We start from the raw sequence: 12,816 nt of genomic DNA on the forward strand, positions 1-12,816 counted from the left end.
GTAACAGAACAAATATAAAAATCACAACATTCGATTTACAGAAGAGTCAAAAATATACACACGTTTATGACCCTGAATTTCTATTAGGAAATTTTTCCGTCGAGTGTAATCTAGACTGAATATTTAGCCTGATGCATATTTCAGTTTGTAATCTTTTTTTTTTTCCATATAAAAATGCGTTAATTGTATAGATTTGCTACTCAAAATTCGAAGACTTACTATTCTGCTTCGCCGGGGGGGGAGACCTGGAGGGATATTAGTTCTCCTTCATTAATATAATAAGAAGTTTACAGGAAAGATCGCTCTTACTTTCGATGTGCATTTGATTCCCCAGGAAGTCAGATCTCGGTTAGCTACTTTATGAAAAAGTCAATTCAAAACTAAATGCAGTAAAATATACAACTCACGATTCATCTTCACTGGACTACACTATGGTTACCAACAATTCAGTCGTCTATATCTTTTTTTTTTTTTTTTAGATTATTCATTACAAAGATTTACAGCAATATAAAGAAAGAGGGGAAAACTGCAAAGAAATTTGAGAAGAGTTTGTCAGCGTATTTGGCACCTGCAGGGACCAGTAATGGATTTGGCACTTGGGGGCGGAGGGGGGGGAGGGTGGGGAAGGAATACCACCAAAATAATAATATTGCTGATGTCGAGATATTCCTTTTAAAGAAAAATACAGAGGCAGTTAATGTTGCTTTGGGAAGGCGTCATGCTACTTTAATCGACTTTCCTACGAGACGTATTTCTGTTCTTTCGAAGGGAGAGCTGAGCTATTCCTTAGCTGTGTTAGCCCAGGGCACAGCGTAATTATTTCATGCGAGGAGTTGCAGAGAAAGTGAGAAACCCATTACTCGCTGCTACAGCTATGGACCACTCCACATTTCCAGAGGCATTTAGAAAGAGTGTCTACCTGTTGGGGGGGCGGGGGGGGGGGGAGCAGGGGGAAGAGGAAGCAAAGGGGGAGGGTGTAAAGAAATTTAAACAGGATCTAAGTTTTCTGACTTAACAATGAAAACAAAAAAAAATCCCAACAAATAAGAAAGAAACATAACCAAAGTAATCGGTTACAATAAATTAAATACTATGTACAGGCATTTCACAGGCTCTTTTTCCCCACCGTTACTGTTATCCCCTAGTATCCATCCGTGGTAAAAGGAAGGAAGCGCTGTACGGTTTGAGAGAGTCTAAGCATCCTACTTATCAGTGGGTTTCGGAGCGGCGGTGCCCCCCGCGCCCCCGGGGCGCCGCCGGGCCGAGCGGGGCAGGGGGGGGGCGGCGGCGGCAGCCGCGGCTCTGCCTCCCTCCCTCCCTCCCTCCCTCCCTCCCTCTCTCTCTCTCTGCCTGCCGGGCCGGGCCGGGCCGGGGCCGGGGGTACGGATGGGGCAGCTAGGGGCGGGGGTCAGTGCGCCAACGCGGAGGAGTTATTGTGCAAAAGGACGGCGGGGCCGGGCGGGCCGCGCCTAGCTGTGCGAGTAGAAGCCGTAGTAGCCGATGTCCTTGGCGCAGGTCTTTTCGCAGTCCCGCTGGGCCAGCACCTCGCTCTTGAGGGGCGAGGAGCTCTCGGACACCGGGGTGTCCGAGGGGGAGATCCGCCTCCTTTTGGCCTGCTCGTAAATCCCAGAATCGGTGGAGTCGATGGACTTAATGGACGACGGCGTCTCGATCCAGCTGGAGTCGGACAAATCTTTGGGCTTGGAGTCCTCGGCGCCCGGCAAGGGGGACCGCTCGGGGGCCAGGCTCTCCGCCTCCTCCCCCAGGTAGGGGTTGCCGGCGGCCATGCGCGCCGCCGCCGCGCTGTTGGGCCAGCAGGAGAGCACGGAGCCCGACTTGCTGCAGTACTGCGGGGGGCTGCGGGCCCCCCAGCCCGAGGGGTCGGCGTAGTAGCCCAGCGGCCGCCCGGCGCAGCCGGCCGCCTGCAGGGGCAGCGCCTTGACGCCGGCGGCCGCGTAGGAAAGCAGCGTGGCCGCGTTGCCGGCGAAGTCGGTGGCCGTGTCGTAGGCGGAGGCGGCGAAGTCGAGGCGGTTGTTGGCGGGGGCGACGAACCAGCGCTGCGGCGAGGGGGCCCCCGGGTCCTCGGCTTGCTGTGGGGAGAGCAGCCCGTTGGTGTGGGGCACGCTGCGGTCGGCGCCGGGCCCCGGGCCGGCTCCTGCCCCGGGGTGGAAGCGGGACTTGGCGTAGTTACTCACGAACTGGTCCTGGAGGAAGGAGCCGGCCATGGCGTAACGGGCCCCGGGCACGATCTGCGAGCGGGGCGAGTCGTTGGGGGAGGGCGTCAGCCGGTCCATGTCGCAGCCCGTGTAGATCCTGCCCAAGAGAAGGGGAGAGAGCTGGGTGTCCGCCGCTGCCCCGCGCCCTCCTCGGCGCGGCACCGGCCGGCCGCGGCCTCTGGGGAATGGCGGGACGGGACGGGACGGGACAGCGGCCGCCCCAGCGCGCTCGTGGCTTTGCCCGGGGCCCTGCGCTCCCCCTCCGGGCTCGGCCTCCGGCGCCGGGAGCGCCGAGGGCCTTAACGGGGGAGAGGGAGGATGGGGGGAGGCACGGAGAGCAAATATTTCGGAAAGGGTTGGCCGTTCATTGACAGGGCTGTGGTCTCTCGCTCCGGTCCGAGCCCGACATCCCAACGGTGTGAAATCCCGCGCCGTGACGCATTGACCCGTCCCGCCATATGCGCAACAGGCAACCCGGTCATTTGCCGCGAGCAGCATGAATGGCAGACCACGGCATTATATCGGCTGTTTAACACTTATTATTGGGAGTCACAGACGAACCATCAACATTGTACCGAGTTTAAATTAAGCTAATCTTAAAACACCTACTGTAGGAAATGTAAAACCAGACGCATCCAGTGTTCCCTGCGTGGCCTATATATAATTCTCCCATGCTGGGCTGCAATTTGCGATTATAAAAACTTTAATGGATGAATAACTACTATCTGTATTTAATTCAGGCTAAAACTGTGCTTTAATTAACCCTCCACGCCTCCTGGAATTTCTTATCCAAAATAAACTTGGCCCTTAAACAAATCCAACGTGCTAGACAACATTGAAGCTTCCCCCTCCCCCCCCCCCCCCCCCCGTCTCCTTTCAAGAGACGCCCTATAAAGTTTTTTTTTTCCTATTAAAAGGAGAAAAGCAGTAGTGGCTGGGGGCGAAGGCCACGCAGCTTTTTTCTAAGGGCCGCGCATCGTCCTCGCAGAGCTCCGACAAGAGCGGGCGGGCACGGCTGCCGCCCTCTCTGGCACCAGGCACCGCCGTTCCCCTCCCGGCGGCGGCCCGGCTCCCCCGCCGCGACCCCCGCCCGTGGGGAGGAGCGGCCGCCCTGCAAGCCGCTCCCCGAGGGGAGCCGGTGCTCGGCCCCGGGGGTCTCTCGCACTAGTCCAGGCCTCGGCGTCGTTCCCACCCTTGGACCGAAACCCCACTGCTGGCGATGCCGAACTGCTGCCAGAGCTACGGGAGGCTTAAGCAGGCGCTGAAGATGCGCGCGGGCTCAGGCGCTCCAAGGGAGGCCGCTCGCCGCCGCAGTTTGGAGAGGAAAAAGGAGGTTTCCGCGCTCAGAGCCGGAGCCCCGTCCCGCAGACCGGGAGCTTGCAGCCGGGCAGGTGAGCTCCAAGGCCGCCCGTCCCCCCGGGGCGTGCGGGCCGCCCTGTGCCCGCCGCCTCCCTCTGCTCCGGCCCGGGCTGGGCAGGGGGATGCCGGGCGGGCCGTGCCCCGGGCCGGGAAAGCCGCAGCCGTCAGCGCCTGCCGGGTCGGCGCATCCCGTTCGGCTTCCGAGGGCCGGAGAAGGCGATGGGGTGGGGCGGGGGCTGATGCACCCCCGGAGCCGCACTCGGGGCGGCACCAGCCGCAGGTCCCGGCGGGGCACGGCTGGGGGTTCAAACCCCTGTGCCTGGGAACGGGCGGACCCGAGGCGAACGGGCAGGGGCAGCACGGGGACAAACCGCGATTAAAAACTTGGGAGGCTTTAGCTCCACCCAGAAGGAAGAAGGAAAAAAAAAATCCAAGCCCAGAGAAGAACAAAACGAGAGGAAGAAATTTTCCGCCAGACATCGGGCCTGCGGAGCCCGGGATTATTCAAACCCGGCGGGTTGCCCGGGTGCTTCTTTCGGAGCCCTTGCGCGCAAGTGAAACGGGAACTTGGAAAGGGCGCGAAGATACGTGCCGGGGAAAAAACAAGAACAAACCCGCCGCAAGTGCCAAAGCGACACGGGGGCTCAGGTGGGCACAGCGCGGCCCCCGGCGCAGGCTGCGCGGAGCCGGCCGCAGGGACAGCCCCTCCGCGGCCCCGCCGGGGGAGGTTGCGGGTGCCTCCCCCGCGGGGGGCTCTGGAAAAGCCTTGCATTACACGTTTCGGTGTGAAACGAAGCCAGCCCGCGTCCTAAAGCTTCTCCCTTTGACATGTGTGTGCAGCCGGCAGAAGGGTAATAAAAATCTGGTTTACTTACGTGTCGTAATTGTCTCGGAAGCCTTTTGCGAAAGGGTTGTGGTCTATTTTCAGCTGTGTGATCTAGGGGAAGAGAGGAGCAGAGCGCACATTGTGAAAGCCTGAAAAATATACCCTGCTGCAGCCAACGCATTTTTAAAAGGATCAAGCTTTACTCTAGTCGATCAAATTGGCTTTAAACCGTGAAAAATAAAGCTTTGGCACGGTTAGAGATATCGCGGTCTGATTTTAAGATTTACTTTATCGTAAAGAGTACGATAAAATTTAATATTTAAGCCCCTGTTTTGAGACGTGCTGCATTCCTACTGCATGGATGTGAATATATTTAAATGCAGAAAATAGGCAAAACGTACCGTAGAACGGTAGCTAAGAGTTTACATTTGCATCGAGCAAAATAATTAAAGCAAGAATGTGGACTGAACATATGTCATTTGAAAAAGGGGGCACCAGTTTGCAGCAGAGCCTGACCACTCCGAAACGTAGCCAGGCATTAACGAGCTTTTTAATTTGAGGAAGTCGCTCCGTCACCCCCCGGCGCAATCAATGAGGTTGTTAATTGATCTTTGCAGACTTACGAGCTTAAGCTAACAGCTAACGGAGCCGTTTCCGACTAGAGGATAAACGCCCAGCTCCAGGCGGAGCGGCACCGCTGCCGGCAGGATTTCTGCCCGGCCTGGCGGGGAGGGCAGCGGGCTCCCGCGGCACTGGCGGAGGGCACGGGCGGCTGCGGCCGCGCTCGGGGTTCGCCAGCTTCGGCCAGGGCAGGGTGGCACCAGGGGGGGAGATAGGGAGCCCCATCTCCCGGCGCCGGAGACCCGGGGGAGGGAGCGCGGCGGTCGGGCCCTGCAGGGAGCGCGGGCAACCGCGAGCGGAATAAACGAGGGAGCTCTTTACATCGGTGTTTTGGTAGGCGGTGACTGCTATGAACTGGGTCTCGGGGAAGGTGAAGGTCTGCACTCTGCCCGGCTGGTTGGTGTCCTCCGTCCCGTCTTCGTTCACCTCCACCACATGCAAGCGGGGCTGGTACTTGTGGAGGGACTGCAAAACCACCATCTGTCAGGCAGAGGAAAAGAAGGGAACGGGGCGCGGGAAGAGGATGAAAATTAGAGCCAGAAGGACGGGTAGAGCGATGCCCGCGGGCGGCGGGGCGCCGTGCGCCTCCCCAGGACGGCTGTGGGCTTCCCCGGCCGCACCGGGCAGCGGTGTCAGCCTGGGCAACGCGCTCGGGGCCGACGAGGCCCCTGGCAAAATAAACGGGAGGGCTTTTCCCCCCCCCCCACCCTTTTATTTTCACCTAACGACACGGTTTAAAAAAAAAAAAAAAAAAGAAAAAAAAACCACAAAACCAAAAACCGGTATCGGCAGGATTCTGCCTAAAGCCATAAAAATAACTCTGGCAGAGCGTCTGCCCCCACTGACCTGCCCGTTGTTGTTTGATGCTCCTTTATTGTTTGTAAGTTTTAGCTTCCCAAAGGAGATTTCCTGGCGCATCCAGTGGGCTCCCGTGTTGGGGGAATCGGGGTGCATGTACACCCGGTTTCCTAAGCAAAACAACAAAAAAACACAACCACATCACGGCTCTCGCGTGTACACCGGTTCTGCCACTGCAGCAGCACACGAAGTCGAAGGACTCCGTTAAACTTAGCAGTATTTTGCTGCCGAAACTCTCTTCGTTTTAACCGAGAAGGATTAAAACAGTGTTTTCCGAACACCTTTTACTTTCTCCTCCACCCTTCTTCTTTTTTTTTTTTTAAAAAAAAGCATCATTGGCTCATCCTCGTTTAAGAAGTCGACAGAGCCAGTCCACAAAGGCTTTAATTAATCATTCTCACCTACATATGTGTCGGGAAAAGTGTTAATTGGAGGAACTTGCCTTGTACATTCGTGTCCGCCTTGCCGCAAGGAACCCATTTGCCTCCCTGAAATCTCCAGTGGTTGGGATCCGCCAAAATTACATCCACAAAAATATTGTAGTGAGCCGTGGGGTCGAGACCAGAAATATTAAAACTTAGGAAAGGGAACATGCGCCTATAAAAAAGGAAAGGGAAAAAAAAAAAAAGGAAAGAAGGAAAGCAAGCCACCGGCAGCGACAGGCACACGCGGAAGAACCAGCCCGTTGTGCATCATCCTCACGGCTCCCGGTAGCGACCGGGAAATAAAAATCAAAAGAAACTCCCTCCCCGAAACGTCGGGCTTTCCGCGGGGAAGGGATGAGGACAGCGGGCGCGGGGACCTGCGGGAGGCAGGGAGGGCTGCCCCGGCGGGGACCGGCACCGGCACCGCGCAGGCAGGCACCGGCGCCCGGCGCAGGGGCTCCGGCGGCGGGCGGGCGGCTCCTCCGGGGCGGCGGAGGCTCCGGGCGGCTCCCCCGGCGGAGCCCGACGACTCAGCCCCGACACCCGGCGAGGGTCCGCGCGGTGGCTTACCTCCCCTGCTTCGTGATGATCATCTCCGTCTGGTGCCGGTGGAATTTGAGCCAGAGTGGCCTGTTGCACAGGTAGACCTGAGCCTTACCGGGAACTAGCCCCGGCTGGGTGGAGGAGAACTGGTAGAAAGGTGCCCCTTGGTAGGAATGGCCATACTGCTGGGGGTAAGGGTAGCCCGCCGTGGGGTAGCCTTGTGGCGAAGAGTTGGACAGGAGGCTGTTATAAGCTCCGTTGGTGATCACAGGATGGTGAGCCATGTAGCGGCTGGGGCTGGCGATGGAGAAGGCTGGGTGAGCAGGTCCATGCTGGCTGGGGTAAGGGAACATGGTACTAGGAGCAGAGGCAGCAGACTGGGGCTGGCTGGACTGAGAGAGCAGATAGCGATCTGCAGCAGATCCATCGAAACTGTGACGAAGCTCAGAGACCCCGTCCAAGACGGGAGAGAGTTTATTTCTCTGGACGTCCCCTGGTGTGTCCTTGGAGTCAGGAAAATTGTCTGTATCTGACTGATTCGTCATCCCCCTGGTAATTTTTTTCAAAGGTGAACTTCTCTCCAGGTTGTCAGTGGTCGAGATAATGGGATGATCATGCAAGGCAAGCTCAGATCCGCCTGCATGTGGGTAACTGCTGCTCACATTGAGAAATTTCTTGGAGAGCATGATAGAGGGAGAAAGACAATGCTCCAGCTGCATAGCTCTAGCACCACAGTAATAACCCTTCAGTCCCTGGATCTGAAAGGGCTCCTTAGCATCAGAAGCTAGACATCCTGGGACCCTCACTAGACAGAAAGCACTTCATCCACCAAATGCTTCCCAAACGTTTGATTTACTTTTTTTTTTTTTTTTTTTTTTTTTTTCCTCCCGTCCCTGGGAGAAGAGATTGGCCAATTGACACTATGCAGCAATCAGGAAAGACTCACTTTTGATCTTGCTGCTTGTGGAGAGGATGAAACGGCTTCTGCCATTGGTTAACCGCTGACAGTAATTTAATTAGATAGACATTAATTAGGATAATCACCTGGCTCCTGGTCGCGACGATCATGGCAAATTGAAGGAGATGATTTTATTGTGAGATAGAAGGAAGGGGAAGGGGGAAGGGAAGAGTGTGTTTGCTGTAAGAGCTCATTATTATGTGACCTTTCCAGCTTTTTTTTTTTTTTTTTTTTTTGACTACGGCTGGAAAATAAATCAAACCCCTGCGTTTCCCCAAATATTGCGCTCGTGTCCCCTGCCTTTGTGTGTCAGGGAGGAGACCGGCTGCAGGGGCTTCGGGGACCGGCTGCCAGGGGCAGCGCCGGGCTGGACAGCCGGTGCCCCCGGCTCACCTCCGCAGTTTGCCTGCCCGTTCGGAGCGCGCAGACCCTCTCCCCCAGCTCCCCTAGGCGACCCCTCCTCCCCGCTTCCCACCCGTGCTGCTTCGCGGGGGAAAATACCCCCTCCGTCCCCGCTGACAAGCGGCCGCGTATTATCTCTTTTAAGTTCTGAAATAATCATAAGCCCCGCAGCCGAAGTGCCCTAATGCGTTTGCCGCGATGTTTACGGGTTCTTTAGTAAATAAATATTTCATCTGGGAGCCGTAATGCCGGAGATTATCAGCAAAACAGCGTGGAAGGCATCCATCTACCCACCCGGCTCCGCATTTCTTTCCACTCGATGCCTGTTTCCCCCCGGTGACTCAGTCCCGCAGGCAGCGCTTGGAGGGGAGGGCGGTAGATATTTTGGAACACGTTTGCCAAGAGCCGCTGTCGCGGCCCGCGGCTCGGGCGGCCGGCTCGGGGCGGCAGCGGAGAATCCCGAGGCGCGGCGGTGGTGCCGCAGGAGCTGCCGGCACCCTCCCTCCGCCCAGGGCGTCTCCGCAAGAGCCGCGGGCCCGACCGAGCCCCGGCCCCAGCCCCGGCGCGGAGCGGAGCGGCGGCCCTGCGCTGCGCACCCGCGGCGGTTGCGGGCGGCCCCGCGGGCGGCCGGGGCGGCGAGGCGGGGGCGAGGCCCGCGCACCTTCGGGGAGGGGGCTGCGGCCGCTCTCCCGCCCGCCCAGGACCCCCCTTAACGGGAGCGACCGGCCGGCGGGTCCCGCAGCGCGTCCGTGTGAGCCTCGGGCTAACTGGAAGTGGGACCCGCCAAGGCGTGAAGATGCGCCTCAAGAGTTCAGGGGACTCGCTTGCCGCCACCCTCGCCCCTGCCGAGCATCAACCTCAATTTCACTTTCTAGGCGAGCTTGTGAGTTTTTAAGAGCACCGTTTTTTCGCCCGGGGAGGAGCTCTCCTGTTCCATTTTTCCTAGTATCTTCCTCTTAGCGGTTTGGAGTTCAGGTATTTTACAGATCAGGTCTCCTTCCAGGTGACGCCAGCGGCCGGCTTCAGGTGCCACTGAGAGTTAACACAGCCCGGACCATCGCATAATAAACCCAAGACTAGCACGTAACCATCTGAAGCCAGGCTGAAACTTTGCAAACTCAAATCCAGAGAAGACTAGAACCAGGATGACTTGTCAGAATGCGTATTTCAGCGCTCTCGGATCCCACAGCCATTTAGTTTTCCCGTTGCTTTAACCGTGAGCTAGTTCAGTTACTTGGTGCTTCACAGAAGCCGGCATACACGCTCTCTCTGCAAGGAAATTATCCTAATAAAATAATTTATGAAGCAAAAAGCAAGCAGCTCACTGTTTTACTTGCCGTTGGGTGGTACAGCGCACGCAACTTTCCATACACCTGCTCCTTTCAGCGCTATGAAAATAGCTTTATTAGCATCAGTTCTAACTAATGTTTCCGACACTTGTTTCACCAGTGTGCTCACCCTTCCCTTTCCCTGCTTGAACCTGACAGAAAGGTAATGGACTTATATAGGCAGGACATGGGTCGAAACGCAGATAAACCCTGGGAAACGCTGCCCTGAATTACAGAGCTACACCCATGTAGATGCGGAGCCGCAATGAATTCAGTGGTGTACTGCCAATCACATGGAAGTGCTAATATATGCCAAAAATCCTCAGTGCACAACTCCTAAACTGGTATAATAGGGGAATATGCAATGGCAGGTGGTGTTATAGAATCGTCACAGAAAGAAGGAGAGAGGTTAGCTAATACAATATGCCCGTCCTTCGTGCTGACAGGTGACGAGGGGTCAAGCTGCTAATGAAGGTCTGCTCCGTTGCGGCTGGAGGCTCAGAAGGTGGCTGCTTGAAAACCTCTTTCTTCCTCCAAGATGCTGCGTTTCAGGTTACCGCATGCACACGTTCTTCCAAATCCTCTCTGTAGCTCCTAAAGCACTGGACAAAAATGAGGAAAGATGCCCCAAAAAGCAGCCTTTTGATTATTCATGAAACATCTTAGTAAATGGAAAATTATGCCTCCAAGTCAAACTGAGGAGCGGATAGAAAGCAGGGTGCCACAGCACAAGCTCATACTACAGGAGATCTGCATCTCCAACAGACTCCCTTCAGCTACCCTCTGCAAGACGTACATTTGTCAAAATTAATTTAGAATATGCAAGACTCACTGGTTCATCTTCCTGCGTACACCGGCCTTTCACGCACATACACGCTGCGGCACTGCACTAGCGCCTCTCCTCTTCTGCAGTGCCATGTTACCCACGACCTGCCAAACTACGTCTCCCTGGTGGTGTCACACGCGCATGTGGGAGTACATCGCGGCAGGGATGCAGAGCCCCGCCGGCAGGCGAGCCCCAGGGCAGGTCCCCGGATCAGCTCCTGCCCCATCTCGCCCTGGGGTGCAACGATACGCGCACACACCGGGCAACGGCAAGGCCCCGACACAGCCTGCCTCCATGAGATGCAGTTTTCAGTGCCAATCGCCAGAAAGCGCTTCCATTTAACTATACGCAGGCAAACATGGTTTGGTATGTCTCCATTTTCCCAGTCTGATATTCTACTGCCTACTGTGGGGGCAGAGGGAAGGCCATAAGGAGGGCAGCTGCAAAAATCTGCATGTTTCCCTCTGAAGTAAATGCATGCTAAATATACTTTGAGAGAGAGTTATTCTAAAACAGTAAATTAAAAGGCCTAAATAAGAAATTCCAAATAAAAGAAAAACCTTTAATGGTAATGAATAAGTAAATAGAAAATTACTGGGCACAAAGTGGAAAAATAAGACAGTTTTATGGGCTATTTCTTTACTATGCAAGTAAGAAGTCAAATAGATTTAAAACATCATCTTCAGCATAAAAAGATGTATCTAGTTTTAAAGTATTTGCCTGCCACAATCGCTGACATTTATTTTTTTTTAAATCCCAGTAAACAAAACATTGTGGCACAGAAAGAGAACACTTCTGCCCAGAGGAAAGAATCAAATCAGCCCAAGTACCATCATATACTTCAAAAACAAACAAAACACCCTAACCAGCCCCTGCCCAAAACCTCAAGTCACTCCCCAAACCCAGTTATTTGGCTTTGCCTGCTTAAAACCAAGGAGCCAACCCACCTGCCTTCCTCTAGCCAGTGCAAACAGTTTTAAATGTCACATTCCAGTTGGGACTCTCTTCATATATTTATATAGATGGACATCTCGTGTACGTTCTCTTTTGCAGGAGGGAGGAAGGGTTCATACAACCTAGAACAGCCTCTGTCACTTTAATGTTTATTCTCAGAATACTGCTATTTATGACACCGCTTGTGAGAGTTGCGTGATTCAGTTATCAGCATAACTGAATTCATTTTCTTAAGGTCAATTGTCTTCTGTGGATATTAGGGTTTGACTAACATTGAAAGGGAGCTGGCAGGGGAATTTTCAGCATTTTGGGTTTTGTACATATTCAGAATTCAGTGCTACTACATTTTTTATTTTTTTTTACTTTTTTTTTTTTTAAATCTCAACGAGACTATCTGGTAATCAATGGGAGCCAAATTTCATTAGGTAATTTTTGCTGTCCTAGCAAGGAATATCTCAGTAGTTTAACAGTGAGTAGAAATAAACCTTTACCAACATTTTTCCTATGCTGTTAATTCCCACCATCCTTTCTCAAAAAAGGCCTTCCAGAACTTAAGACGGGTTTGTAAATGCATTTTTATTATGTTGCAAGGATCAAAATATATATGTACTACTGATTTTCCCCCCACATAGTAAATGAAAATGTAATACATTTTTGCCCACATTGTGTTCTTGAATGCTTTGGAATCCGTAAAGACCCTGACATAAAGAAACTGAAGCAACTGCACAATTAGAGACTGAAAGGTGTTATAGTGCTGCACTTACGTTGCAAATGAAGTCAGATGTCTCTGTTTAATCAAATATAGCCTCAACAGTCTCCGTTTTGTGAGTATTAGAAACAGTAAACAAATATACACAGAAAGCATCACAAACAGTAAACTGGTTATTTAAATACAACTGTATCCAACATAGCCGCTAAACACTGGACAATGTTTGAGGTCATCAGCACATCCACATGCTCTTCTAAATGACGTTTAGGGTCCTGAAATACAAAGGATGCCATGAGAGAAATGACTGAAACCATCTCTGAAAGATTTCATTTACTTCAGGACTATTTAAGACAATTGTGAGTCAAAGAACACAGGTCAGCAACGCTCCTAAATCTTCCCTTCTAACAAGACCTAGTAAATGACTGAATTTCCATGAATAAGACTTTATTAGTCCATACTATCACTGAGATATGTGGAGGATAGATTTAGGCAGTAAATTTCTATCCAGCATCTGAAGAGTAACCATGACAGCTGTTGAGTTTTAAGGACAGCATACAATATGTGGTATTTACTATGCATCTCACTAAGGCCAATATTTTAATCTTAGTTCTGGTACATTGCAATTTGTTTTCGGATCTTTTTGCAAATATGTGTTCTAATCCTGTAAAGACTCAAGCATGATCTAACACAGTCTTTGAATAGTTGTGCTGACTGCAAGAAAATTAGTATATTTATACCCATAAAAAATGGAAAAAATGCACAATTATATGTTCAGATGTTCGGTAAAAGTG

At 53.1% G+C, this 12,816-nt stretch overlaps 2 protein-coding genes across 2 annotated transcripts in view; both read right to left on the reverse strand.

The window, feature by feature from the left end:
• Positions 1–1,469: 1,469 nt before the first annotated feature.
• Positions 1,470–7,567, reverse strand: TBR1 (T-box brain transcription factor 1). Its single transcript, XM_086615832.1, has 6 exons — positions 6,876–7,567; positions 6,323–6,477; positions 5,869–5,990; positions 5,344–5,502; positions 4,451–4,512; positions 1,470–2,313 (listed from the first exon to the last, which is right to left on the reverse strand). The coding sequence occupies exons 1-6, from the start codon at positions 7,565–7,567 to the stop codon at positions 1,470–1,472; spliced, it is 2,034 nt and encodes a 677-aa protein (XP_086471958.1).
• Positions 7,568–11,886: 4,319 nt separating this feature from the next.
• The window catches only part of PSMD14 (proteasome 26S subunit, non-ATPase 14), a 48,208-nt gene continuing 47,278 nt past the window's right edge, over positions 11,887–12,816 (reverse strand). Inside the window, exon 12 of the mRNA XM_086615537.1 lies at positions 11,887–12,297. Coding sequence (XP_086471663.1) covers positions 12,199–12,297 — 99 coding nt within the window. The 3' untranslated portion in view covers positions 11,887–12,198. The remainder of the gene's footprint in view (positions 12,298–12,816) is intronic.

Source organism: Tauraco erythrolophus, chromosome 8, assembly GCF_009769465.1.
Source record: "Tauraco erythrolophus isolate bTauEry1 chromosome 8, bTauEry1.pri, whole genome shotgun sequence".
In the NCBI taxonomy this organism is placed as follows: Eukaryota; Metazoa; Chordata; class Aves; order Musophagiformes; family Musophagidae; genus Tauraco; species Tauraco erythrolophus.

Bases quoted from the DNA above. Each gene is read 5' to 3' on its own strand.
- TBR1 (XM_086615832.1), bottom strand. From the start codon at position 7,567: ATGCAGCTGGAGCATTGTCTTTCTCCCTCTATCATGCTCTCCAAGAAA. The intron at 5,991-6,322 runs GCAAGTTCCTCC...TGTTTTGCTTAG, and splicing joins GGCGGACACGAATGTACAAG to GAAACCGGGTGTACATGCAC. The intron at 2,314-4,450 runs GTAAGTAAACCA...TCTCTTGGGCAG, and splicing joins TTCCGAGACAATTACGACAC to GATCTACACGGGCTGCGACA.